Source organism: Myxocyprinus asiaticus, chromosome 48 (genome assembly GCF_019703515.2).
Source record: "Myxocyprinus asiaticus isolate MX2 ecotype Aquarium Trade chromosome 48, UBuf_Myxa_2, whole genome shotgun sequence".
Classification (NCBI taxonomy): Eukaryota; Metazoa; Chordata; class Actinopteri; order Cypriniformes; family Catostomidae; genus Myxocyprinus; species Myxocyprinus asiaticus.
The window spans coordinates 24,323,258-24,350,645 of NC_059391.1; the positions used below are offsets into that span (position 1 = coordinate 24,323,258).

The window sequence follows — 27,388 nt, forward strand, 5'->3', positions numbered from 1 at the left end:
ATGTGGATATATTGAAGCAACATCTCAAGACATCAACCAGGAAGTTAAAGCATACCTCCAAAGTTGTGGTAAAAAAGGACAACAAAGTCAAGGTATTGGTTTTCATACATTACTCATGTTGACTGTCTCATTACGCAATTAAAAAATGAGGTAAAATAGCTCACTATTTGGCAGGTATTGGATTTAGGTGACCACGTCAATGATTTTAATGCGTTTGTAAATTAATTATTAGTCAGTATTAACCCCTTTAAAATCCCTTAACAATGGAACCTTTAAGGATTTCCAGGTAATATACAAGTTAAGCTAAATCAACAGCATGGTGGCATAATGTTGATTTCCACAAAAATGTAATTTGACTTCTTAAAAAAAAAAAATCTGAAATCTGGGATACGGTGTGGCTCTTACAATGGAAGTGAATGAGGCCAGTCTGAAAAGTTTAAAATACACACTTCAAAAGTATATTGAAAAGTTTTAAAAGTATAGCCACAAGACGTTTTTACATTCGTAAGACTATTACGGTTTGCACAATAAACATGTAAAAACGCTTTGGGCCATTTTTTTTTTTCTGTACGTAAATCTATTCTTCAGCAATTTACATAAGAATTTGCTACAATTTAAGGCAAAACCTGATTTGCTCAAATGTTTTAAAGACAACAAGGAAAAAAAATTGTTGCTTTGGGAATGTGATGTTTATCATGTCGCTAAAATTGCAAATAGCAAATTTGTTGACTGTATCGTCAAGTCATGTATACATTTGTAAGACTATTACTGTTTGCACAATAAACAAGTAAAAAATATGCATTTCATGTAACAAAAATCGAAAAGATTTTTTTACAAATTGTTCGTAAATCCATTCTAACGTAAATCGTCAATTTGCAACAATTTAGGGGGAAAAAATGGATTTGCTGAAAATATTTTAAAATAGAAGGGGAAAAATGTTCGTTGAGGCATGTGATATTTATCATGTCATTGAAATGGTATGCAGCAAATGAATGTTTATATGATGCGTATCCTTCATTTAAAGTTTTATTAATTCAATTTTGTTAAACATAATTAAATTGAATAGAAAACCTTTTATGAAATTGAAATGCGTGAATCTTAAAAATAAGCTCACATTGAGTGTATGAAATACTCGTGGTAAGTGGTTTAATTGGTAAGACTATAACTATTAAAATAAAATATTTTTTGTGTTTGTTGTTAAAAAGACACCAAAAAATACTGTTGAAAATACACTTTTTTCATTTATTCACAACCTGTAGAAGTTATCAGTTAGTGTTGTCAATCTGACTGAACATCCATTACAAATCTAAAAACATTAACATATATAAACATAGATACTTTATATAGGCTGTTACTTCCAGGAGCGGTGTTTGTTTAAACATTCAGTTTACATGTTATAACGTACAGAAATCTTCTTCGTTCAAAAAACAGCATGGTTGTAATTTACAAATAGATCCTTTTAAGGGCAAAACTAGCGCCACATGTCGGTTTGCACCAGTTTTTCGCTTTAGTAAAGACAATTGTTTAGATGAGAAATTTGCTGTGGCCTATTTTATACATGCAAAGTAAATTACAATTAAAAATTCTACAGAGATCAAATTACAACAGCACAGACACCCATAACATTTACTAATTACAAAAGAAAGAAAGAAAAACAATAGGTAGGGCTACAGTTTTTTTCATTTCAGCATTCAACTTTTTGAGGATTTGGGAGTGTCACGTAGTAATGTACCAATGAGTGGGCAATGGGTGGGGGGGGGGATTGGGGAGTCTTCAAGTTAGTTTTCCTTTCCTTTTCCTTTCTTCTTCTCCCCTCCCTTGGGTTTGGGGGTCTTTGGGGTGCAAGGTTTGGATACTTTAATGGTGGTCTGGCATTCAGCGTTAAACAGTGCCTTCTTCAGCATTCCAGATCGGCTTCTGGTTCCTGTAGTTGTGTCACATTCAGCCCAGCGCTCAAACTTGTACTTGCAATCCGCTATATGAAGAGAACAAAGAGCAAACTAGAATAAATGACCTATAGAGGTATATTTACAGTTTTTTGTTTGTTTGTTTGTTTTTATCTGGGCATATATTCTTCTGGCCTTAATAGTTTAGAACAGTGAAAATGTTACTAGAGATTGTTTTGGTTTTTCATTTTACGAACAACACTAATTCTACTAAAGTGTGCAATATGTTTACCAATATACAGAGTTGATTTTTAATTGTTTTAAAATTCTGCTTTTTGACACAATAATAACTAAATAACCAATAACCATCCATCAGACTTCCACAGACAGGCAGAGTTGCTCAGTTGCACGTTTAAGCTTAAAATGGTACACTTTAGAATTAATGCTATGTAAAAAGTAAATTGCACAAACAGTGTGTTTATACATGATTTACATTGATAATGCGTTGTAAGCCGACAAAATGTGTGGTCATGTAAACACCTTGAACAGTTTTCTTCTCTGGGTCATCAGCGATTTAAGCAAAAAGCAATCGGCCCAGGTTGATTTTTGCAGATCACCCCAATTTTTTTTTTTTTTTTTGTGCTGCATGTAAACCCCTGCATCGGTGTTCTTACCAATGCGCTAAAGTGTTGTGCACATGCCTGTTTACACATTGATGTCAAAAGCAAAGGAAAAACCTGACTAATTAAGTCTAATGTAAACATGGTTTTCTTGCGTTATCTTTTTGGTAGTTATTTGCATGTTGGTGTGCATGTAAATGTGCTTATTGAGTTCCTTTAACTGTTGAACACACAGTGATATAATGCTGTTGTTTGGATGCAGTTCTTAAAGGGATAGTTCACCCAAAAATGAAAATTCTCTCATGATTTTTTCACCCTCATGCCATCCCAAATGTGTTTGACTTACTTTATTCTGCAGAACAGAAATAAAGATTTTTAGAAGAATATGTCAGCTCTGTAGGTCCATACAATGCAAGTAAATGGTTGCCAAAATGTTGAAGCTCCAAAATTCACATAAAGGGAGCATAGAATTTATCCATATGACTCCAGTGGTTAAATCCATATCTTAAGACACAATATGATAGGTGTGGGTGAGAAACAGATCCATTTAGAAGTCATTTTTATCCTAAATTCTCCTCCCTGTCCAGTAGGGGCGATATGCACGAACAATGTAAATCACCAAAAACAGAAGACGACTGGGAAAGTGAAACTGAAGTAGAGATTGACTGAGCTTAGTAAAAAAAAAAAGACTTAAACATTGAACTGTTTCTCACCCACACATATCATATCATATGGATTTAACCATCAGAGTCATCTGGAGTACTTTATGTTGCCCTTATTTGGATTTTGGAGCTTCCAAATTTTGGCACCCATTCACTGACATTGTATGGACCAACAGAGCTAAGAAATTCTTCTAAAAATCATTGTTTATGTTCAGCAGATGAAATAAAGTCATACACATCTTGGATGGCATGAGGGTGAGTAAATGATTAGAGAATTTCCATTTTTGGGTGAACTAACCCTTTAAGAGACTCACCAAATTGGTACCGATGACTAAATATGTTGAAAAATATCGGTCTATCTCTACTTACCACCGAAGTCCTTCTTCCAGTTACATGGGACTTTGCACTTGGTTTTCTTTGTTTGTTCATTGCAGGTTGCCTCCCGAATGCCAGCACCACAGTCTCCGCTGTTTGGTACACATTTCCCATATTGCCATTCACTGCACTCCGCCTCTGCTTTGGGCTCTTTGCCCTTTTCTGCCACAAAGTAGAAAATTATAATTGATGATATCATAACAAGGAGTGTACATTTGCATTATAATATCATTTAAAGTCGTTTAAAAAAAAATAACCTTTTTTCTTCATGCTGGCTTCAACGGTGAACGTCAGAACCACCACCAGCACAAGCGCTATTGAGATTAAACTCCGCATTCTACAAAGAGCACACAATCACGATTCGATTAACGACAAACAACAAGTCGAGCAGAACAGACTTAAAACCCATTTTAATATGAACCCAGAAAGCAAATCTTAAATTGTATGCATTCCTTATAAATTCAAACAATTAGAATTGTGGTCAGATTGTGGGTTATACTGTGTGTTTTGAGATATACAGTTGTAAAATAGGGGTTGTTAAAGATGAGAGTCAATAGGGGGAAGATAAAGAAAAAGCGGAGGTTGTGGCTTGTCTATTTACACAAGAGTATGTGGTCCAATTGGTGTGAAACAACATCCAGCCAAGTGTCCACCATAGTCACAATCAGACCTGTTTCTGTAACTTATCTTTGTGTCTGACTGTGATATATAAATAAGGACTCCTCTGGAGCTAACTTTCTGTGACTATAGGGCCGAAACCACCATAGACATTAAGGGTTTGATTAGGGTTCAAGCAATATTGCCCCAAGTTTAACTATTTGGTTATATCGTAGTTTAAATCATTTTGATATGTTGGCTTTCATTTTAACTTATAAGGCCACCCTGCTGAAAAATAATATTTCAAACCAGCCTAAGATGGTTTGGTGGTCTCAGTTGGTTAAAGCTGGTCTTCAGCTGGTCTCCCAGCCTGATCAGCTTACAAATGCTCAAAACCCATCTAAAACCAACAAACAAGACCAACCTGACCAAGGCTGGGAGACCAGTAAACCAGCTTAGGCTGATTTAAAGGAATGTTCTGGGTTCAATACGAGTTAAGCTCAATCAGCAGCATTTGGAATATTCCTTTTAAGCTGTTTTTATTTTTTTAGATCAGCGCATTCTTCCAAACTGCAATTAATTCATCAAAAAGTCTACTCAGAATTTAATGTCCAAATTTGAAAGGACAAAGGCATCCCAAACCTTTAAAAGACATCACTATAGATCATATCATACGTTTTTGAAATAAAAACTTTCCAGCAACCCGCTATGTGAGACTCATAAAAGAGTCTCTATATTTTCCTCCTTTCTTCCAGAAAATAAGCACACACCACTTCTCCCTTTCATTCTTTTCCTGCCTCCATTAAAACAGACTTCTTTCACGCCGCAGCCCGCGGCACGGCTCCATTCTTCATGCTCTCATAAATGTGAAGAGCTCCTCGGGGCCAGACTTTTGTGCGAGGAGAAACAGCGGTCAGCAGGGGTCCCCCGAATCCCCTCCCCTCTCCTCTGCAGCCTCCGTGGGGAGAGAGGCCAAGTACTCAAAGACCTTTAGCTGGGCCTTAGAGGAGCCTGATTCACTGGCTCTGAACAAAGCAGGACCTCGCCCGTTTTGCTTTCCTCTCTGAAAGAGCTCTAACACAGATGTCATGCTGTGTCTTGTTGGGGGGGGGGGTTACTTTGAATGTAAGCCTATTTGCATTGGAGGACAAAAACAGCTCTGTTGATGGGAGAGGAGATGTAGGATGCTGCCTTTGATACATGCAGAACCGGACATTTTGAAAACTTCCTCATGGAGTACAAAGTTCACCGTAGACCGCATGACAAACCAGATCCATGCAGGCTTTCTTGAACTCCTTGCATCTGGATGATTTTGTTCTCCTTGCTGATAAAAACCCCCACCTTAAACCAGTCTAAGATGGATTGCTGGTGTTTGCTGGTTTTCCAGACTGGTCTTGAAGCAGGTTTGGGCGCATTTCAGCCAAGAATTAGCTTAGAGAGGTTTTTTTTCATTTTTTTCCAGCATGGCTATTTAGCTTCATTTTCAGTTACATGGCTTGAATTAAATTGCAAGCACTGATATGCCCATTTGGTTCTGATTTGGAGAAGTGGGTCAGCAGATGCTGGTAGCTGGTTCACATTGACACTTCACAGGGCATCATTTCCTTGACATCAATAGATCCTTAAAGAGCCCTCACACACAAAAACACAAACTCCATGACCCATGAAGTACAAAACGAATGCATCGATTCAATGAGATATCCAGCATTAAAATCTACGATAACCCTGTAACCCAAAACGGACGAATCAAACAATAAGGGGCCGTTCAAACCGAATGCGTAGTTGCGCTAACAAAAAACAAAAATAATTAATAAAAAAAAGTTAGACGTAACGCAGCGAATACAACAAAACGCAAATGTCTCGTTACGCGTTTTTAAGACGCAGCGTACGGTTCAATACGCCCGTCTAGCGCATGTTTACACAAAAAAACAATCAAAAAACGTGCTCTGTGTGAACGGCCCCTTATTCAGCACGTTTAAGCGATTTTCACCATAATGTCGCGCCTCAACATCTTACGGTTTCCATTATAAACTAAGAAATACTCTGCTATTTAACACAAATCAGACATTTCAGGTGCTTAAATAAAACCAGTTTTCAAAATGAAGCGCTTATTAACGCTGAATCTCAGATAACATGTTTATTATAATGACACAGCTGTACATTCAAATGCGCTCGGTACTTCGTTCAATATAATAACATAAATGCACGTAAAATAATATTAGAAATATAACAGCACATTATTATAGCACTACACCGGCACATTAAAAATAACAGAGAAAGAAATAATGTTAAAAAATAAAATAAAATAAAAAATCGATCCGGGTCAGTCAGAGATTATCTATCTATTATTCCAAGCGCTCCATTCCAAAACAAGTTTAATGCGTTTTTATAATTGCGTATAATTGAGTGTAATGATGTGTACTTGCCTTATTGCTGTGAGTATGATCCTGTGTGCTGTGACCCTGTATCCTGTTCAGTGTCTGATCTCTCTGCTGCTCTTTGTGTTTCTTCAAACTAGTTTGAGCTGGTCGCATAGCTGTGCACTCTCTCTCTCTCTCTCTCTCTCTCTCTCTCTATCTATCTATCTGCCTATCTTAAGTGGGTGATACACGATAATCTGTCTGTCCGTCCATCCGTCCGTCTTGTAAATACTGTAACTAGTTATTTTATTTTTTGTTCTAAGTGCACAGTTATCATCTAATGTACTGTATTTATTTATTGCATGCAAATAATTTATTATACTATTTTCTTACTATTTATTCAGTTCATCTTTTTATTTGATTTTCTTTTCTATTTCTTTAATGTCTATCCATCCATCCATCCGTCCAATCTAACTGCTTTTTATTCATTCATTCATTTATCCATCCATCCAAACTGCTCTTCATCCAGCCATCTATCATCCATCCATCCATCCATCCATCCATCCATCCATCCAATCTAACTGCTTTTCATCCATCCATCCAGTCTAACTGCTTTTCATTCATTCATCCATCCATCCATCTAATCTAACTGCTCTTCATCCATCCATCCATCTACCTTTCCATCCATCCACCCATCCATCCATCTACCTTTCCATCCATCCAATCTAACTGCTTTTCATCCATCCAATCTAACTGCTTTTCATCCATCCATCCAGTCTAACTGCTTTTCATTCATTCATCCATCCATCCATCCAATCTAACTGCTCTTCATCCATCCATCCATCTACCTTTCCATCCATCCACCCATCCATCCATCTACCTTTCCATCCATCCAATCTAACTGCTCTTCATCCATCCATCCATCCATCCAATCTAACTGCTTTTCATCCATCCAATCTAACTGCTTTTCATCCATCCATCCATCCATCTGTCCATCCATCCATCCATCCATACTGCTATTCATCCATCCATCCATCCATTCATCCATCGAATCTGCTTTTCATCCATCCATCCACTCTAATTGCTTTTCATCCATCCATCCATCCAGCCATCCAATCTAACTGCTCTTCATCCATCCATCCATCCATCCATCCATCCATCCAATCTAACTGCTTTTCATCCATCCATCCACTCTAATTGCTTTTCATCCATCCATCCATCCAGCCATCCAATCTAACTGCTCTTCATCCATCCATCCATCCATCCATCCAATCTAACTGCTCTTCATCCATCCATCCATCTTCCATACAATCTAACTGCTTTTCATCTATCCATCTATCTATCTATCTATCTATCTATCATCTAATCTAATTTAAAATAAGCAGAGGATGATTGGAGGTTAAACTGATTTTAAAAATAAATTTGCATCCTTTTCCACCTACTGCTTTTAGAAAGTGAGAAGAGTGAGAGAAAACAGCATTGTCTCCTAAATGATAAATGAGTCACAAATGTCAACACATCCATCATTCCCAGTAATTCATTCAGATATACTGTGAAGACCCTCCTATGGAGAGGCACAATTCAACATTATACAATGTTTACCACCTAGTGTTTTAAACCTAACAAGCTGCCATTGCTGCGAGATAAGGGGATGTGAGTGTAATCACGATGACGTGTGTGTGTGTTTGCCAACACAGTCTGTATTAAGTGGAGTCAGACACGTAGCTATTCTCAGTCAGTTAAATCCCTTGATGAATATAATCAAAGCATATAAATATTCAAATTACATCAATTTGTTTTAAAGGACTTTATTTAATTTTTTCAAGTATAGACAGTAACAAACCAGCCAAGAGGAACAAATATATGACTATTCCTTTTGAATACCTAACAAGTCTTATCTTATAAATAAAACATTAACTTGATCTAAGTTCATATCACATACAAATGCAAGACCTGTATATCGGAACAGGTTGTTCACACATTTTTAAAATGTTTGACAGATTATATACACTTATCTAATTGGAATTGCATAGCAACTCATACAAAGCACTGAAAAAATACACTTTTTTTTTCTATTTTCAATGACATCTCACCACGAACACACTATGACAATACTGACAATACAATGTTGTCAAATGGCTGCTTTGTAAAACCTCTACCTCTGTTATTTTTCAAGCATTTAGTCCATTATAATGTACATAAAGTGACACAGTTGAATATACCAGAATCGAAACCTTGTAGTCAAAGTTGATGACACAAATATATTGATAACTCTGTCAGAGGTAACAAACCAATGTAAAACCCGAGACATCAACATACTTCAGTTCTCTACCGTTTGGTCCCGCCAGTGGCAATTCGTCACTGATAATGTGATTTATCAGGTCAGGATTACACCTTTAAACCCTAAATAGGGCTTGTGGCACAATTCAAGAATTTTCTGTGTACTTGATGTGGTAAATCTGGCCAGAAACCAAAACTAATCAGACCAATGTTCTTGAGTTGACATGAAAGTTATCCTGAAATCAGACTTAATAGATCCTATTTTTAATTCAGAAGTATAGTGGTCAGTGCAAGCATACTTTGCCAAGAAAAGTGCGGCAAACTATCAACTAACAAAAGGTTATAATTTATAAGGTATGGTACACATTGACTATCCAACAGTGAATCTAAAGTAGTAATTAAAGGAATGTTTTAGGAAATTCAAGCGTTTACCACTAAGAGAAAAAATGCCCGTAAGCAACAGCTGAGGAAGCATTCTTGAACGCAGGAGGTTATGAAAACAATATCTATCTGAAACCAGAACAAACATGTGAGAGTGGAAACCAAGCTGTACACTGCAAAAAATAATTGTCTTAATCAGTATTTCTGTCTAGTTTTTTTTTTTTTTTTCAGTAAAAAAGCTTCACTTGAGAAGTGACAAAATATATTAAGATTTGCTCTTCAGATTATATCCCTTCAGTTATGTTTTTTCTTACCCCATTGTCAAATAGTTCTTTCTTGTTTTAAGAATAAATATAACATAATTTAGTGACGTTTATGCTTAATATAAGAAGAAAAAAACTTGCCAGTGTGGTACATTTATATGAATATGAATAATATGAATATTTTGGGTTCAATACAAGTTAAGCTCAATCAACAGCATTTGTGGCATGTTACACGGATATGGTTAGTAGGCAATTTTATCACACTAAAATCATGCTAACATGTATAATGTTTACGTCTTGTGGCTATACTTTTGAAATTATGTGTATTTTAGCATTTATGGACTGGCCCCATTCACTTCCATTGTAAGTGCCGTACAGTAACCGCAATTTTTGCCTTTTATTTTTGTTGTTGTTGCTTTTTTATAATGGAGGGACGAGTCTAAATGATTTATTGTGGAAGTCAACACTATGCCACAAATGCTGTTAACTGCGCTTGTACTGAACCGGGAATAATCCTTTAATTGTAGATAAAGCATGTCTTATTATCTTACATTAATTGCTTGTTTAGTAAATTTGTCTTGTTTTTAATAGTGTGTTTAGATATCTTTTTAGTGCAAAGCAAGATAAAAAAAAAAAAAATACTGATTAAGAAAATGATTATTAATATTATTATTTAATTTATTTAATATTTTGTAGTGCAGATATTTGCAGAAGTTCAGTAACTTGTAAGAGTAACTTGTTAAGTTTAGTAACTGTTGGACTTCGGTCACATGACTATTAAATCTACGCATATCTGCAAAACCTTTAGAGTAACAGAATTTTAAAATCCAAACCAATTCATACAGTATTAGGTAATGTAACCAAAAGCAGCAGTAGTTTTTTTCAAAATAAAACCTCTCTCCTTTTATTTTTAAAACTCCCTTGAGGTTTATCTTCTGGTTTGCTTTATTTAGTTAAATAAAAGCCACTGTCATTCTTGGTTATTTCAGCCCTGAAATCCCCAAAATTATGCACATTGTCCTAAGGAGCAAAGCGATGCCTGTTTGTGCAGTCCTGATAGCTGGACGAGACGCAACAAACTCCAGCATCCTGAAACATAACGCAAACACTGTTTTTTTGGCATTACAATTGATACAGAAAGCAAACAAACTAATTTCCGTAGACATGCTGCCTCACAACATCCAGATAAACCGGACCTGGGAGAGGCGAATTATGCCTCAGTGGTTGTTGAGAACGGCAGTTTTGGAGGCCGGTCACACAGCGGTCTCATGGTCATCTCTCTGGATCATCTGGTAGTGCTGCCGGTTTTCTAAGTACTCAGTCAGTTCAAAGTCTTGAGCTTTCTCCGCATACATCTTTGGAGTTTCACCCTGCAGGTTAAGGGAGAGATATTTTTAGGCTTTTTTTGCCTTTTTGTTTATTTTTATAAATAAAGACAGTGGAGAGAGGACAGGAAAATATGGTTAAAAGTGGAGGGGACAGGATTGGAAAATGCTGCTAGCCAGATTCAAACTCATAACTCAACACACCAGAAATGTTATGACCCTTGGTGTGGAAATAAACTGAATGGAACGGAAATAAAAATAAAAACAAACTACCATACACTGATCAGCCACAACACTAAAACCACTGGCAGGTGAAGTGAATAACATTTATTATCTCGTTACAGTGGCACCTGTTAAGGGGTGGGATATATTAGGCAGCAAGTGAACAGTCAGTTCTTGAATTTCATGTGTTGGAAGCAGGAAAAATGGGCAAGCATTAGATCTCTGAAGATCTGAGCGACTTTGACAAGGGCCAAATTGTGATGGCTAGACAACTGGGTCAGAGCATCTCCAAAACGGCAGGTCTTAAGGGGTGTTCCCAGTATGCAGTGGTTAGTACCTACTAAAAGTGGTCCAAAGAAGGACAACCGGTGAACCTGTGACAGGTCATGGGTGCCCAAGGCTCATTGATGCACATGGGGAGTGAAGGCTGGCCCGTCTGGTCTGATCCTACAGAAGAGCTACTATAGCACAATTTGCTGAAAAACTAAATGCTGGCCATGATAGAAAGGTGTCAGAACACACAGTGCATTGCAGCTTGCTGCGTAACCGCAGAGTGCCCATGCTGACCCCTGTCCACCGCAAAGCACCTACAATGGGCACGTGAGCATCAGAACTGGACCATGGAGCAATGGACGGTGGCCTGGTCTGATGAATCACGTTTTCTTTTAGATCCTGTAGACGGCTGGGTGCATGTGCATCATTTACCTGGGGAAGAGATGGCAGCAGAATGCACCATGGGAAGAATGCACCATTTCCCTGCTGGGAAACCTTGGGTCCTGGCATTCATGTGGATGTTACTTTGACACGTCCCACCAACCTAAAGATTGTTACAGACCACGTACACCCCTTCATGGCAACGGTATTTCCTGATGGCAGTGGCCTCTTTCAGCAGGATAATGCACCCTGCCACACTGCAAAAATTGTTCAGGAATGGTTTGAGGAACATGACAAAGAGTTCAAGGTGTTGACATGGCCTCCAGATTCCCCAGATCTCAATCCAATTGAGCATCTATGGGATGTGCTGGACCAACAAGTCGATCCATGGAGGCCCCACCTCACAATTTACAGGACTTAAAGGATCTGCTGCTAACGTCCTGGTGCCAGATACCACAGGACACCTTCAGAGGTCTTGCGAGTCCATGCCTCAATGGGTCAGAGCTGTTTTGGTGGCACAAGGGGGACCTACATGATATTAGGCAGGTGGTTTTAATGTTGTGGCTGATCGGTGTATGCTTACCATAACTAACCATAAATAAAAATAAAATAAAAATGAAAATGACCTCAAATAAATTTTGGTTTTAGCTTTTTTATACACAGTATATTACAAAATTTGAAAACTTTTTTTAACAATTACACTACCAGCTTCTTATGAATATCGCTAGTGCTTGAGGGAATAAACTATATAATAGGACGCAGATGGTGGAATAATAACTGGAGAAAACCTCAGAAATAATTTCACTTAATACAGTCTATTTGCATGTTGCGTGTGTGATTTTACCAAACCTATTTGCACCTTTAGCGCATGCTTGCACGAAAATGTAATGGCCATGCCCACTGACTTTGCGCTTATGTCTTATGGCATAGCACTGCACTTAACGCTAGCGCTCTTAAAATAGGGCCCCAAAACTGCATGTCCCTTAGCTTTGGAGTATCTTTTGATACAGTCGACCACTGAAATCCATAGAAATGACAACAAAAGATCTCTCTTTTCAAATGTCTTTGCAATATTGCCTGTCATTGAACAATTAATAGTAAAAAACAAAATCAATGTAGAGTGTCATGGTTGAAAGAGAGCAACAAAACACTGAAAAAAAAAAAAAAAAAACATTTTAAAGAGCTGGAAGAGGTCACTGAAGATGTTCAGTATGAAGGCAATGTGCATCTTCTCACCTGTAGGTCTGTCTTCACGAGGGACGCACCTGCCTCCACCAGGTAACAGCAGATCGTTCTCTGGCACGATATAGCTGCCTTATGCAACGCCGTCTCCCCTCTGAGTCACAAACACACATAAACACACAAAACATCTCCTAACCATGACTCTGATCATGACAGTTTATAGACTGCATACAATAAAACTAGCTAATTCTCTTTAACCATGAAAAAGAAAAAAGATGCCATATTTTCAGAACTCCTTACGTTGATTTCTCAGTCACATCCAGGATACAGGCAGGAGCTATTCACCAAAGACAGCGAAAGAGAATTAGAAATGAAATGCACAGTAAGATCAAACAAAGACTCAAATTCAGAATCAAGTGGAATTGACTCACCATTATCAATTACATATTTGACAATCTCTTTGTTGCTGACATCGACAGCATAATGGAGGAGAGTACAGCCGAACCGGTCCTGGACCAACAAATTTGTTCCATTTTCATGCATTTGTACCAGCTGAGAACATCAGTGACAGATAGACAGTCCATCAGATCTTGCAATTTAAGGTAGAAAACTGATGTACAGTATCTTAAATGGGTGATACACGATAATCAATCTATCTGTCTGTCTGTCTGTCTGTCTTTCTGTCATCCATCCATCCATCCAGTCTAACTGCTCTTCATCCCTCCATCCATCCAATCTAACTGCTCTTCATCCATCCATCCAATCTAACTGCTCTTCATCCATCCATCCATCCAATCAAACTGCTTTTCATCCATCCATCCAGTCTAACTGCTTTTCATCCATCCATCCAGTCTAACTGCTTTTCATCCATCCATCTATCCATCCATCCAATCTAACTGCTTTTCATCCATCCATCCATCCAGTCTAACTGCTTTTCATCCATCCATCTATCCATCCATCCAATCAAACTGCTTTTCATCCATCCATCCAGTCTAACTGCTTTTCATCCATCCATCCAGTCTAACTGCTTTTCATCATCCATCCAGTCTAACTGCTTTTCATCCATCCATCTATCCATCCATCCAATCTAACTGCTTTTCATCCATCCATCCAGTCTAACTGCTTTTCATCCATCCATCCATCTATCCATCCATCCAATCAAACTGCTTTTCATCCATCCATCCAGTCTAACTGCTTTTCATCCATCCATCCAGTCTAACTGCTTTTCATCATCCATCCAGTCTAACTGCTTTTCATCCATCCATCTATCCATCCATCCAATCTAACTGCTTTTCATCCATCCATCCAGTCTAACTGCTTTTCATCCATCCATCTATCCATCCATCCAATCAAACTGCTTTTCATCCATCCATCCATCCATCCATCCAATCTAACTGATTTTCATCCATCCATCCAGTCTAACTGCTTTTCATCCATCCATCCAGTCTAACTGCTTTTCATCCATCCATCCATCCATCCATCCAATCAAACTGCTTTTCATCCATCCATCCAGTCTAACTGCTTTTCATCCATCCATCCAATCAAACTGCTTTTCATCCATCCATCCAGTCTAACTGCTTTCCATTCATCCATCCATCCATCCAATCTATCTGCTTTTCATCCATCCATCCATCCATCCAATCAAACTGCTTTTCATCCATCCATCTATCCATCCATCCAATCAAACTGCTTTTCATCCATCCATCCAGTCTAACTGCTTTCCATTCATCCATCCATCCAATCTATCTGCTTTTCATCCATCCATCCATCCATCCATCCAATCTAACTGATTTTCATCCATCCAGTCTAACTGCTTTTCATCCATCCATCCATCCATCCATCCAATCAAACTGCTTTTCATCCATCCATCCAGTCTAACTGCTTTTCATCCATCCATTCATCCATCCATCAAATCTAACTGCTTTTCATCCATCCATCCAATCTAACTGCTTTTCATTCATCCATCCAGTCTAACTGCTTTTCATTCATCCATCCAGTCAACTCTTCAATAATACTTCAAATTATTCTGTTCAGATTGATTTGTGGGAATCTTAGACAGGTTATTTTTTTAAATACCTTTTCAAAGTTGTCAGATTTCACAGCCTCAAAGAGCATGTTTATTGATTCTGAAAGAAATTGAACAAAATATAAAAATATTTTTTCTTGTATTATATGCATAATTAGAGAAAGCATTTAAAGCAGTTAAAAGTTTGGACACTTGATTAACGTCTCATAATCTTAAAAAAATTGTTGATCTTAAGGCTTATGCTTAAATGCTTCTAATTAGTTTGGTAGACAAATATAAATTGCGCCTATTTATAAATTTCTTTGCTGAACTAAAATTTTATTAAATTATAATGGATGAGTTGGACTGGACTGTCACAATTTTAATGACTTTGCTATCATTATCAAATGTGGAAAATAGTAATAATAAAGGATGAGTAGGTGTGTCCAAACGTTTGATAAGCAGTGCATATAGAATATATTTATGTACCTTGATCTGCGTTGTTCCAGATATCTAATCTGTGAATCCATAGAACAAAATCAAATTGTTAAAGTATCAATATTCATAATCGAAACAAGTTATGGAACAACATTAGGATGGCTTGCACCTCTGGGTATCAATAACTATTAAACATTGTATATTCACTGAAAATACCTTGGGTCTCCTTCGGCTGTGTTTGAACGATTCATATTCATAATTTTTGCTCCCCTCCTTTGAGATGAAATTCAGTGGACAAAGACAAACAACAAGCGTATGTCAGATATTCATTTAAAAATGGATATCTTGTGGTCTCTCACCAACAAAAAAGTGCCATGGCTTTTAAACGTGGTACCACAGTAATACCATGTTTTTTGGACAAAAGTTTTTTAGGTACTTTGGAGTAGCATGTAAAGACATAGTACATCATAATCATTCAATACCATTGTATACATAAATGTACCATGGTATATTATCTCATCTGAATCATCACTATACCAAGGTAAAGCCACAGTACTGTTTGTAAGGGCTGATCTAGATAAGAGCATAAGAGAGCAACAATTAAGCACAAGAAATGATGGCATGGATAATTTTGTTCACTTGTTTTGTTGTTAGTAATGATTTTCTGAAAATAACATATGGCATTATATGATATGATATGCAGCAGGTCCATATGGGGAATATAATGGTTATTACTTCTCCATGGAAACAGTGAAGGCTGGTCAAGGCACAAGCAGATTCATTCTAGATTTACCATCCTAACAAAAAAGTACTGTGGCAGTACCATGGTAAAATGATGGAATCAGGTGGTAATACCTTGGTAGTTCTACACAATGATATGTACACTGGCAGCCAAAAGTTTGGAATAATGTACATATTTTGCTCTTATGGAAAGAAATTGGTACTTTTATTCACCAAAGTGGCATTCAACTGATCACAATGTATAGTCAGGACATTAATAACGTGAAAAATTACTATTACAATTTGAAAAAAAAGTAATGTTAAACTACTTCAAAGAGTTCTTTGACATTTCACCCCACACTTCCTGTAGCACTTGCCATAGATGTGGCTGTCTTGTCGGGCACTTCTCACGCACCTTACAGTCTAGCTGATCCCACAAAAGCTCAATGGGGTTAAGATCCAGAACACTCTTTTCCAATTATCTGTTGTCCAATGTCTGTGTTTCTTTGCCCACTCTAACCTTTTCATTTTGTTTTTCTGTTTCAAAAGTGGCTTTTTCTTTGCAATTCTTCCCATAAGGCCTGCACCCCTGAGTCTTCTCTTTACTGTTGTACATGAAACTGGTGTTGAGCGGGTAGAATTCAATGAAGCTGTCAGCTGAGGACATGTGAGGCGTCTATTTCTCAAACTAGAGTCTCTGATGTACTTATTCTCTTGTTTAGTTGTACATCTGGCCTTCCACATCTCTTTCTGTCCTTGTTAGAGCCAGTTGTCCTTTGTCTTTGTAGACTGTAGTGTACACCTTTGTATGAAATCTTCAATTTTTTGGCAATTTCGAGCACTGTATAGCCTTCATTCCTCAAAACAATGATTGACTGACAAGTTTCTAGAGAAAGCTGTTTATTGACCTTAAGACATGTCAGTCTATTGCATACTGTGGCAACTCAAAAACAAACACAAAGACAATGTTAAGCTTCATTTAAAGAACAAAATAGCTTTCAGCTGTGTTTGATATAATGGCAAGTGATTTTCTAGTACCAAATTAGCAATTTAGCATGATTACTCAAGGATAAGGTGTTGGAGTGATGGCTGCTGGAAATGGGGCCTGTCTAGATTTGATCAAAAATGACTTTTTCAAATAGTGATGGTGCTGTTTTTTACATCAGTAATGTCCTGACTATACTTTGTGATCAGCTGAATGCCACTTTGGTGAATTAAAGTACCAATTTCCTTCCGAAACAGCAAAATCTGTACATTATTCCAAACTTCTGGCAGCCAGTGTACATTGTGCTTCAAAAACACCATGGTACTGCTATCATGAACCCTGCGGTAGCATTATGGGATGGACAGAAAACCGTGACCTAATGTTGATGTGTTTACAGTTCTGTCATGGGCGGAAACACGTGGGATGGGGGAAGGGAGATTTTGTAGTCAATGGGGGTGAAATATGACCTGGAGATGTTTTCATGATCCATGTTATATTTCAACTATATCAAAAAAACAAAACAAAACAAAAAAATAATAATATTATTAAAATTATACTGTATATTTTGCATAAAGAAAATTACAACTATTTTGAGGACCCCAACGCATCCAGGTGTTTTACTTTTCACTTTTGCAAGTTTTTGTAATTTACATTATTCTGAATGATGATTCTCAATTGATTCTCATTGCTGTAATACTGTAATATAGTAAAAATTATTGTAAGGAAATTACTGCGGTACAATTATTTTGTATTTATATTAGCATAAATAAAAGGCATCATTATTTGGTTGCACTTTACAATAGGATTCTTTATGTTACTTTAATTAATGCATTAGTTGATTCCAAAAATAATAAATTCTTTGATTCTAAGGCATTGGGAATCGAAAGTCGACTCCGCTCAGAGGAATCTATTCCACTCGGAGGTCTGACATGGATTCTGAAAACCTGGAATCAATTCTGGAAGGTATCATGAACTAACACTGAACATTGGTGAATATCGAATATTTCATTAATTAATATTTTTTACATTAATTCATCTTGGTAAATATCAGTTTATTAATATATAAATATGTTAATTTATTAATATAATATTGGTCATTGTTAGTTCTTGTTAGTTCATAATGCATTAACTATGTTTATGTTTGACTTTTAATGTTAAGAAGTTGTTAGTATATATAGAAATTGACTAACCAAGAATAACAAATGTTATAACAGCATTGTTCATTGTTTACCGTTTACTCGTATTACTGTTAAATAATATTAACATATACTGTATAAACTTAATTGTTTAATTGTCTTCAAACTAATGTGGCAATGCAAATAGTCTTCATTTTCTTTAGGCAAAATTGTTAAATTGTTTATTTTCTGCTTGATTTTGGGGTGAAATATGACCTAGGCATGTTCTTAAATGGTTTCGTGAGATTCACTCCATTGTTTGTAAGCTGTGTATAATTTAATGTAACAGAACAATAGCCACAATGAGGTCTGACAGATGGGATGTGTTTTTTCTAAGTATTACACTGTGCATTAGGCTGGGGGAGGGTGAATGTATACACTGATAAATGAGTGTTTAATAGCAGGGGCTGTGTTGTCTCAGACTTTTGGACCCCATTGTATATAATATATATTGTATATTATATATATACAGTATTATTTACAAAAAAGTACTGTAGTGGTACCATGGTACTTTTTTGTAAGGGCATTCAAATGTATTGTTCTTAATATACAGTAGGTTAATTACTAAAGATTATTACTAACCCTAGAAAACACCATTTGGCTGAATAAATAATTTCTTTGGACATTATTTAGTCCTTTTATAAAACTTTTGTGCATGTTGTCACATCTCCGCAAGGAGTTTTGTCAGCTTTTGCTATTCTCCCGGGGGCATTTTCAGAAATTTCGTGCTCACAGGCAAAGCAAAACCTGCCCACACACAAACTCAGCTACTCGACAGCGTCAAAATGGTCTGCCAAAGAAATAAGCTACATAAAATTGCACCTTGAGGCTGCTCAAAAGTTGTTTGCCACCCTAACAACATCAGTTGATACACCTCAACCACATTTTTTGTCATCTGAAGTGACTCTACCTGCACAGTGGAGAAGGCCCAGGAGAACAAGCAGGAAAAGCAAACTGGTCCATGCTGTTGGAACATCCCCCCATGGTTTCCATCGCTCCCGGCATTCCGGGCGACGTGCCCACCGTCTCCTTGGTGACCAGCTCCGGGTCCAAGATAAAAAGCTCATCCTGGGAGATCTCCGTCACATAGTTTAGATGCTCCTGCAGAGAGATGCAATGTTTCAGAGTAAAAAGGAAAAGTGTGACATATGAAACAAATGAAAACATAAACGTTTTTTGTTCTTTTTTTGCAGTTACCTGACCGCGGTCTATTCTGTAGAAACGGTCTGCAGTTGTAGCTGTGAACAAATCAAACAACAAGAGTGCTTATGTACTGCAAAACATTATTTTTATTAATCAGTATTTTGTCTTGTTTTTCATTATAAATATATAAACATCCTTAAAACAAGATAATTTTATTTGATAATTCGTTTTTTTTTCTTGTGCTTAAAGGGATAAGAACAAGATCACAATAAAGAGCACATCATTTACTCACCCACATGATATCCCAGGTGTGTGTGACTTTCTTTCTTCAGCAGAACACATTTGTAGGAAAATAGAAAAATATCTCAGCTCAGTAGGTCCTTAAAATGCAAGAGGATGGTGATCCGACTTTTGAAGCTCCAAAAAGAACAGATAGTCAGCATAAATGTCATCCGTATGACTCCAGTGGTTAAATTAATGTCTTCTAAAGCAATATGATCACTTTTGGTGTGAAAAATATCAATATTTAAGTACTTTTTAACTCAAATCCATCATGTCCGGTCAGCAGCGATATGTGAGTGTGACGTAATCTCGTTGGCACAAGACATACGTGAGAACTGACGCACACACGACACAGCCGGAAGAGCAGCGCTGTTTACAAGTGAGTAGGGGGAACGCTGTATAGAAGCTTCGTTGGTTTTGGTTTAGATCTGTATTTGTATCCGTTTCTTTACTCACAATGGTGCGTTTGTGTGCTTATCCTGGATGTCTCAACCGAGAGGAGAATGTGAAATTACGTCCGTAACATGCCATTATGATCTTTTTTCGCACCAAAAGTGATAGTATCACTTTAGAAGACATAAATTTAACTGCTGGAGTCGTATCGATGACGTTTATGCTGACTGTCTGTTCTTTTTGGAGTTTCAATCACCATCCAGTTGCATTTTTAGGACCTACTGAGCTGAGATATTTTTCTTCAAATGTGTTCTGCTGAAGAAAGAAAGTCAAACACATATGGGATATCATGAGGGTGAGTAAATGATTAGAGAATTTTCATTTTTGGGTGAACTATCCCTTTAAGCATAAATCAAACAAAATTGACTGAGGTTTATGCTTAAAACAATAAATAATTATTTGCCAGTGGGGTAAGAAAACAATTCTCTGAAAACAGGTCTTAAAATCTTGTGCATTTCTGCTTATTAAGTAAATGTAACTTGTTTTAAGAATGTTTAGATATTTTTTACTAGAATATAAGACAAAAAAAATGATAAAGAAAATTATTTTTTGCAGTGTGGAGTATGCAAACAATTTTATGCAGTTTTGGAAAAAGTCCCACTAATCGGACAAATGAGATTGTACAGAGAGCCTAATCAAACATGTTATTATTTTGCTAATCATTTGAAAAGCTCTGCTTACAGTCCAGGAAGCACCATTTTGGTGAAAGCTTTGGCATGAGTAGCAGTGTGTCTGTATTCACACCCTCCCCCTCCTAAGTGAGAGAGAGAGAGACAGAGAGAGAGAGAGAGTGCACAAGTGAAAAATGGCTCCTATCCAAAACGGTCTCTCTGTGTGTGTTCAGTTAGTCACAATGTTTTTTCTCGGACTATAATTGAACAGGAAGTCAACGTGCGATGATTGTCACATGCACAATATCATGTGTTTGTCCTGAATCATGGTAATTACAGTGGGAAGTGACTAAATTGAGACTCCTAAAGGTAAAACACATTTGCGCCACACTGATGTGCCAAGGTCGCCATAAGAAACAGATTTCGGACTAATTTATAAGAAAAAATGTAGCTCTTTTTCAGGCAAGTTGCATTAACAATTATTGTTAAGAATGACTCTATATAAAAGATTAAATTAAAACATGAAACCATGTACTTGTTACATTCAAAAGATCTCAAAATCTGTCATATTAAAAATTTTGATTTAAAACATTAATCACCATCTTTTCTTGTCTTAAAATGTTTTAATAATGTAGTTGAGCTAGCCTGGTGGCACCGAATCTGTTTAAAATCAATGTGAAACAGTTTGTAACCCATTTCACTTCAGTAATCTGATGTATTTCAATGTTAAACAGGATATTCAACAAGAAAAACTGTAAGACAGGACTTGATTTTATACATTAGGATCGAAAAGCAGACATTACACAACAGAATGGAGCCAGGATTGAAAATATGGGGGGTTGGTGATGTGAGTCAAAAGCCGTTTTAGAGGTGGAGCAAGTTATTACATTTTAATGAAAGACTACGAAAATAAACATATTTTTCAGCGGAATAATCTGAATAGATGAATCATGCACAATAAGACCAGGAACATGTATTAAAAGGTAAATCCGGTCAATTCATGTTGACTTCAAGCCAAACTCAGGCAGTTCATCTCCTCTGCAAATGAGGAAGGTGGTTGTTGCCAAATCATCCTGTTGACACATTTCTAACCAACACTCAACAAACTGAAAAGCACCTCATGTAGCTTCTCAATATGCAGCCGACACGTCTCCAAATCACTGTTTCCGGGAACCATAATTACCCCCATGGGGATTGCTGAGAAGGTGATAGCAAAGAGAAAATGAGGTCAGGTTCAGTTTAGACATACATTTGAAAAGCAGTAGATTTTACAGAGCGAGTTTGTGACTAGGTTTTCATAGCTGTGAGAAAGAGAGAGGTGGAGGAGATACTCACATGCCTCCCTGAGCTGTTCCTTGTCATAATGCAGAGCTTCATAATCACACATGCTGATGCGGTTCACCTGGATCTGAACTATCTCTGTGATGGGCTGCTGACTACATCCAGAAATAAAAAATATTCAGATTTCCTCTTGATCAATTTCCAATAAATTAAAAACATTATGGATGGATGGATGGATGGATGGACTTTTTTGGTTTGGTTTGGTGGATGGTTGGATGGATGATGGATGGATGGATGGATGAATGAACATTGTTTGGTTTGGTGGATGGATAATTTGGTGGATGGATGGAGGGATGTATGGATGGATGAATTTTTGGTTTGGTTTTAGTTTGGTGTATGCATGGGTGGATGGATGGAGGGATGAATTAACTTTTTGTTTGGTCTGGTGAATAGATGAACTTTTGGTTTTGTAGATTGACTGTTGGTTGGATGGATGAACTTTTTTTTGGTTTGGTGGATGGATAGACTTTTGGTTTGGTGGATGAATGGATGGATGGATCAGTAGATGGATGGATGATGGATGGATGGATGAACTGGTTGCTCAACTGATAAACGAATAGATGGATGCATAGATAAATGAGTGAATGGATGTACTCACTCGTTGAGTTGTGGTAGAGAGATTCTTCTCTTGGTCTTCTGCAGCATATTTGCCTGGTTCCTGAGGGTGATGTGGATGACAGATGGAGCCAGTCTACAGGGTTCTCCATCCACCTGCACAGGTATAGGCTTAAAGGTTGTCAAAATCACCTCCTGACACTGATGAAGCCTCTCACCATGTCCTCCAACCTGCAGGGTTGCCTACAGAAAGAGAGAGCGCCAACATTTGGATGGCTTTTGATGAACATTGCTGTCTGCTATCTGGCTGATCAAAGAACTAAATTCTAAATGATATTCATCAGATATCTGAAATATAAGAGCTACAACCAAGCCCTAAAACTCACCAGGGAGGTCATAGTGAATCCGATGACCTCAATGAGCCCATCGTCATGTTTCTGCGGGCCAAAGTCATTGTGTTCACTCGGGTTCCCCCATGGCATCGTACCAGCGCAATATCTACAAGTCATAATACCAAGCTCAGTCAGGATAATCTCATTTTAATGAACTCTAGACTAGTTTCTCCATATTATTTGTTATCCTGGAATAAACATAATTTGGAGTGGGAAATCTCTTTTCAAATGAGATTTTCCAGGTGAAATTATATTGAGGTTTGATTATCCTGGCCTGTGGTATGCAGTTAGACGCCACCAGAATAAAAATGCTCTGGCTGGTATGGAATGGCCCACACTTTAGATTAAATTTCTAGCTGGGTTTCACAAGAAAACGTTTAAAAAAAACTAAAAGGATCCTGAACAGCACGTGAACGGAATGCATTGTCTTATGGCTGCGTGAAACATTCCCACAGTTGAGTTACAGGTTAGTTTACCTGGGAATGTTGAGGAAAAGGAGGCACTGAAGTTTCAGATCTTGGACTTTACTGGTCAGATCAGTACCATCACACTGGAGAGAAAACCCATCACAGAAACAAGGATGAGAAAAATAAAGTGTATGAGGGCACATTTTACATTGCACATAGAGTTTGTGCGCACTTTCCTGGTACATTATTTATTGTAGTTGTACATTTACATTAATTTATTTACTTGTTAAGTAATTAAGAAAACCTATAAGTGGACCTGTGTAACTCTGTGAAATACTGTACCAAACATCTGTTTAGTTGTTATATTGGCTACCTATATGACTGTAATCAATAAAGTAAAGCCTTTCTGATTTATTACATACTGATATTATATAATTTATATCATAATTTACTGTTCTGTTTTGTGAAATGTAAAGAACTAAAGCTAGCTGAGATTTTGTTTACTGGTATTTTATTTGGAGTGATTCCACATTTTTTAAGGATGTTATTTTAATATAATATAATAATATCCAAACAAAATTTGGACTTTATAAATGTTACAATTTTACATATTATATTATATTAATGTATATTATATTTAAGTACATTTAAATAAAGTATATATACTTAAATACATACACAAATGTTAATGTTATATTAAATATTATTATTACATTGTATTACAAATCATCTTTTGGTTTTGAGGTTTAGTTATAAGAACTGGTTTTTGACAAATGGACTCTATGGAGTCCAAATGGAGTCTTGATGCTCCCTAATACATTTGTCACTTCAATTTTAGTTAATCAGGTCAGTTTTAATAACCTTTGGTCATATTACATTGATAAAAGTGTATGTATGTACACTGGCTGACAAAAGTTTGGAGTAATGTACAAATTTTGCTGTTTCGGAAGGAAATTGGTACTTTAATTCACCAAAGTGGCATTCAACTGATCACAAAGTATAGTCAGGACATTACTGATGTAAAAAAAAACAGCACCATCACTATCTGAAAAAAAGTCATTTTTGATCAAATCTAGACAGGCCCCATTTCCAGCAGCCATCACTCCAACACCTTATCCTTGAGTAATCATACTAAATTGCTAATTTGGTACTAGAAAATCACTTGCCATTATATCAAACACAGCTGAAAGCTATTTGGTTCGTTAAATGAAGCTTAACATTGTCTTTGCCACAGTATGCAATAGACTGGCATGTCTTAAGGTCAATATTTGGTCAAAAATGGCAAAAAAGAAACAGCTTTCTCTAGAAACTCATCAGTCAATCATTGTTTTGAGGAATGAAGGCTATACAATGCTTGAAATTGCCAAAAAACTGAAGACAACTTTCATACAAAGACAAAGGACAACTGGCTCTAACAAGGACAGAAAGAGATGTGGAAGGCCAGATGTACAACTAAACAAGAGGATAAGTACATCAGAGTCTCTAGTTTGAGAAATAGACGCCTCACATGTCCTCAGCTGACAGCTTCATTGAATTCTACCCGCTCAACACCAGTTTCATGTACAACAGTAAAGAGAAGACTCAGGGGTGCAGGCCTTATGGGAAGAATTGCAAAGAAAAAGCCACTTTTGAAACAGAAAAACAAAATAAAAGGTTAGAGTGGGCAAAGAAACACAGACATTGGACAACAGATAATTGGAAAAGAGTGTTATGGATCTTAACCCCATTGAGCCTTTGTGGGATCAGCTTGACTGTAAGGTGTGAAGTGCCCAACAAGACCTCTATGGCAAGTGCTACAGGAAGCGTGGGGTGAAATGTCACCTGAGTATCTGGACAAACTGACAGCTAGAATGTCAAGGATCTGCAAAGCTGTCATTGCTGCACGTGGAGGATTTTTTGATGAGAACTCTTTGAAGTAGTTTAAGAAGTTCTGAACATTTTTTTCAAACTGTAATAGTAATTTTTCACGTTATTAATGTCCTGACTATACATTGTGATCAGTTGAATGCCACTGTGGTGAATAAAAGTACCAATTTCTTTCCATAAGAGCAAAATATATACATTATTCCAAACTTTTGGCTGCCAGTGCATATAAAAACATTGTTCCACTTACCACCACCTTGATGTGTTTGGACAGATCTTTGGAGCTGCCCATGAGGAAGTCTGAAAAAGCTGTCTGCAAAAGAGCACATACATCCAAACACACACATTGCATACACTACATGTTAGACCAAGTAATAATTAAATGATTAACAATTATGTGTTAATATATCATTACAAATATTAAAAAGAATTACTTAACAATTAATAAGTTAATGATAATTTATTAAAAATTATTCATCTCTAATGGACAGACATATTCACCCCTGCATAAAACATCTTATTGCGAAGGCGGCTGTTGAACTTTTCAGGTTTGGCCTCTGAGAAAAGAAAACAATGTCTCAGAAATGTGAACCCTTTCACATCCCACAGATTTTACCTCCATACTTTTTTATTTCTGTACACCAATTTCAAAATGGCAAAAATCATAAGCACACCTCTGGATTCGTGAAACTCCAAAGTCACGTGTGCGTCAAATCCAAGGCTGAAGTAATTGTTAAAGACATCAATGGGAAGCTGAAATAGGAAGTTGAGACATGCGGTACTCATTAGGATTATAGCTTCAACTACTTTAATGAAAATTAAGTTCTACAGCCCTTAAATACAGTTTCCACCCTCATTCATTCTTTAATTGTGAAGAAACTAGTAGGACATTGAGGAATATTTTTTCTGCTGAAGTCTAGCGCCCTCTACTGGTGTCAACTCACCTTGTCTGTCTGGTGCTCATCCTTCTCCTCTTCACTGACCTCTAGGTTCGGCTCCACACTCAGGTTCCATCGGTCCAGTTGGACGATGTTTCCGTCTTCTACATGTGACAGGATCTTAGTCACCGGCTCATCTGTGTAGCCCTGGAAGTCCACAGGAAAACACTTTTTATAAACAAGAAACCCAATCATAACTGTAAACAGCTTCAAGTCCAATCAATGAAGCAAGACAATTTTACAAGCACTGACTGTAAATAAAGTATAGTGGGCTCAGTTCGTGATGTTCTGCCACTTTAAGAATGTGTCGGTATTACCAGCTGTGTCTCATTTGCAAAGTTATTTTTTTGAACCACAATTCCGCAGGAGGCGGCAGCCTTTGCGTATTAAAAGAGACTTAGCTGGTCTTAGCTGGTCTCCCAGACTGGTAAAGCTGGCCGGATTTGCTAGATTAATCAAGTTTTAGCCGACAAGCTAAACCAGCTGAAGACCAACTTAACCATGCTGGGAGACCAGCTAGACCAGGTTAATCCAGCTAAACCAGCAAATTAGCTTGGGCTGGTTTATACTACATTTTAATACCAATGCATTTTTAAGACCAATGCTACAAAGAGTGTAAAGGTTCATACCCCGCCCCAGTTGAGAGTTCTTGCCAGGTCATTTCCTGTCCCGAGCGGCAGTACGGCCACAGCAGGCTGAGGGTTTAACTGGAGCTCATCCAGCACCGAAAGAATCCAGCCAACCTGTCCAAACAGTGCAGAGCGTACACAGCACATGATGGACTCCATTAGTTTTCTAGCCAGGGTCCGCATGAAATCCATTTAAATCCGACAGATGAAGTCAATTTAGGCAATATTTGAGAGATCAATAAAGCTTATGCAAAGTTAATTCATTTGAATTTCTGCTCTATTTTGCATTGCAAGAAATGTCTAAGTTTGGAATGGAATACTAGCATACTGCTTACTGCACAGTGTATACTACACTGCCTAATATTTGTATTTAAAGGAATATTACAAGTTTAGCTCAATCAATAGCATTTGTGGCATAATGTTCACTAGCAAAAAAATATTTCTACTTACCCCTTGTTTATTCAAAATAAGTACAGTAAGGCACTTACAATGGAAGTGAATGGGGCCAGTCCAATGGGGCCTTAACTTTACACAGAAAAGTTTAGCAAGCGATTTTATCACATTAAAATCATGTTAACTTGTATAATGTTTACATCATGTGGCTATACTTTTGAAACATATTTGCATATTTTGGTGTTTATGGA

At 37.1% G+C, this 27,388-nt stretch overlaps 2 protein-coding genes across 4 annotated transcripts in view; both read right to left on the minus strand.

Moving 5' to 3' along the window:
• Positions 1 to 1,221: 1,221 nt before the first annotated feature.
• Positions 1,222 to 6,702, minus strand: LOC127437703 (midkine-B-like). Its single transcript, XM_051692788.1, has 4 exons — positions 6,567 to 6,702; positions 3,801 to 3,880; positions 3,538 to 3,705; positions 1,222 to 1,975 (listed from the first exon to the last, which is right to left on the minus strand). The coding sequence occupies exons 2-4, from the start codon at positions 3,877 to 3,879 to the stop codon at positions 1,779 to 1,781; spliced, it is 444 nt and encodes a 147-aa protein (XP_051548748.1). The 5' UTR covers position 3,880; positions 6,567 to 6,702; the 3' UTR covers positions 1,222 to 1,778.
• Positions 6,703 to 8,292: 1,590 nt separating this feature from the next.
• The window catches only part of LOC127437582 (diacylglycerol kinase zeta-like), a 39,854-nt gene continuing 20,758 nt past the window's right edge, over positions 8,293 to 27,388 (minus strand). For all 3 annotated transcript variants that reach the window (XM_051692598.1, XM_051692597.1, XM_051692596.1), the window contains 20 exons: positions 26,745 to 26,858; positions 26,122 to 26,262; positions 25,852 to 25,930; positions 25,679 to 25,734; positions 25,428 to 25,490; positions 23,384 to 23,457; positions 22,902 to 23,013; positions 22,559 to 22,758; positions 21,955 to 22,055; positions 21,737 to 21,816; positions 20,690 to 20,762; positions 19,328 to 19,368; positions 19,041 to 19,231; positions 15,467 to 15,523; positions 15,302 to 15,330; positions 14,884 to 14,933; positions 13,239 to 13,359; positions 13,108 to 13,144; positions 12,862 to 12,961; positions 8,293 to 10,794 (listed from right to left, as the gene is read on the minus strand). In XM_051692598.1, the coding sequence (XP_051548558.1) occupies positions 10,678 to 10,794; positions 12,862 to 12,961; positions 13,108 to 13,144; positions 13,239 to 13,359; positions 14,884 to 14,933; positions 15,302 to 15,330; positions 15,467 to 15,523; positions 19,041 to 19,231; positions 19,328 to 19,368; positions 20,690 to 20,762; positions 21,737 to 21,816; positions 21,955 to 22,055; positions 22,559 to 22,758; positions 22,902 to 23,013; positions 23,384 to 23,457; positions 25,428 to 25,490; positions 25,679 to 25,734; positions 25,852 to 25,930; positions 26,122 to 26,262; positions 26,745 to 26,858 (1,836 nt within the window). In that variant the 3' untranslated portion in view covers positions 8,293 to 10,677. The remainder of the gene's footprint in view (positions 10,795 to 12,861; positions 12,962 to 13,107; positions 13,145 to 13,238; positions 13,360 to 14,883; positions 14,934 to 15,301; positions 15,331 to 15,466; positions 15,524 to 19,040; positions 19,232 to 19,327; positions 19,369 to 20,689; positions 20,763 to 21,736; positions 21,817 to 21,954; positions 22,056 to 22,558; positions 22,759 to 22,901; positions 23,014 to 23,383; positions 23,458 to 25,427; positions 25,491 to 25,678; positions 25,735 to 25,851; positions 25,931 to 26,121; positions 26,263 to 26,744; positions 26,859 to 27,388) is intronic.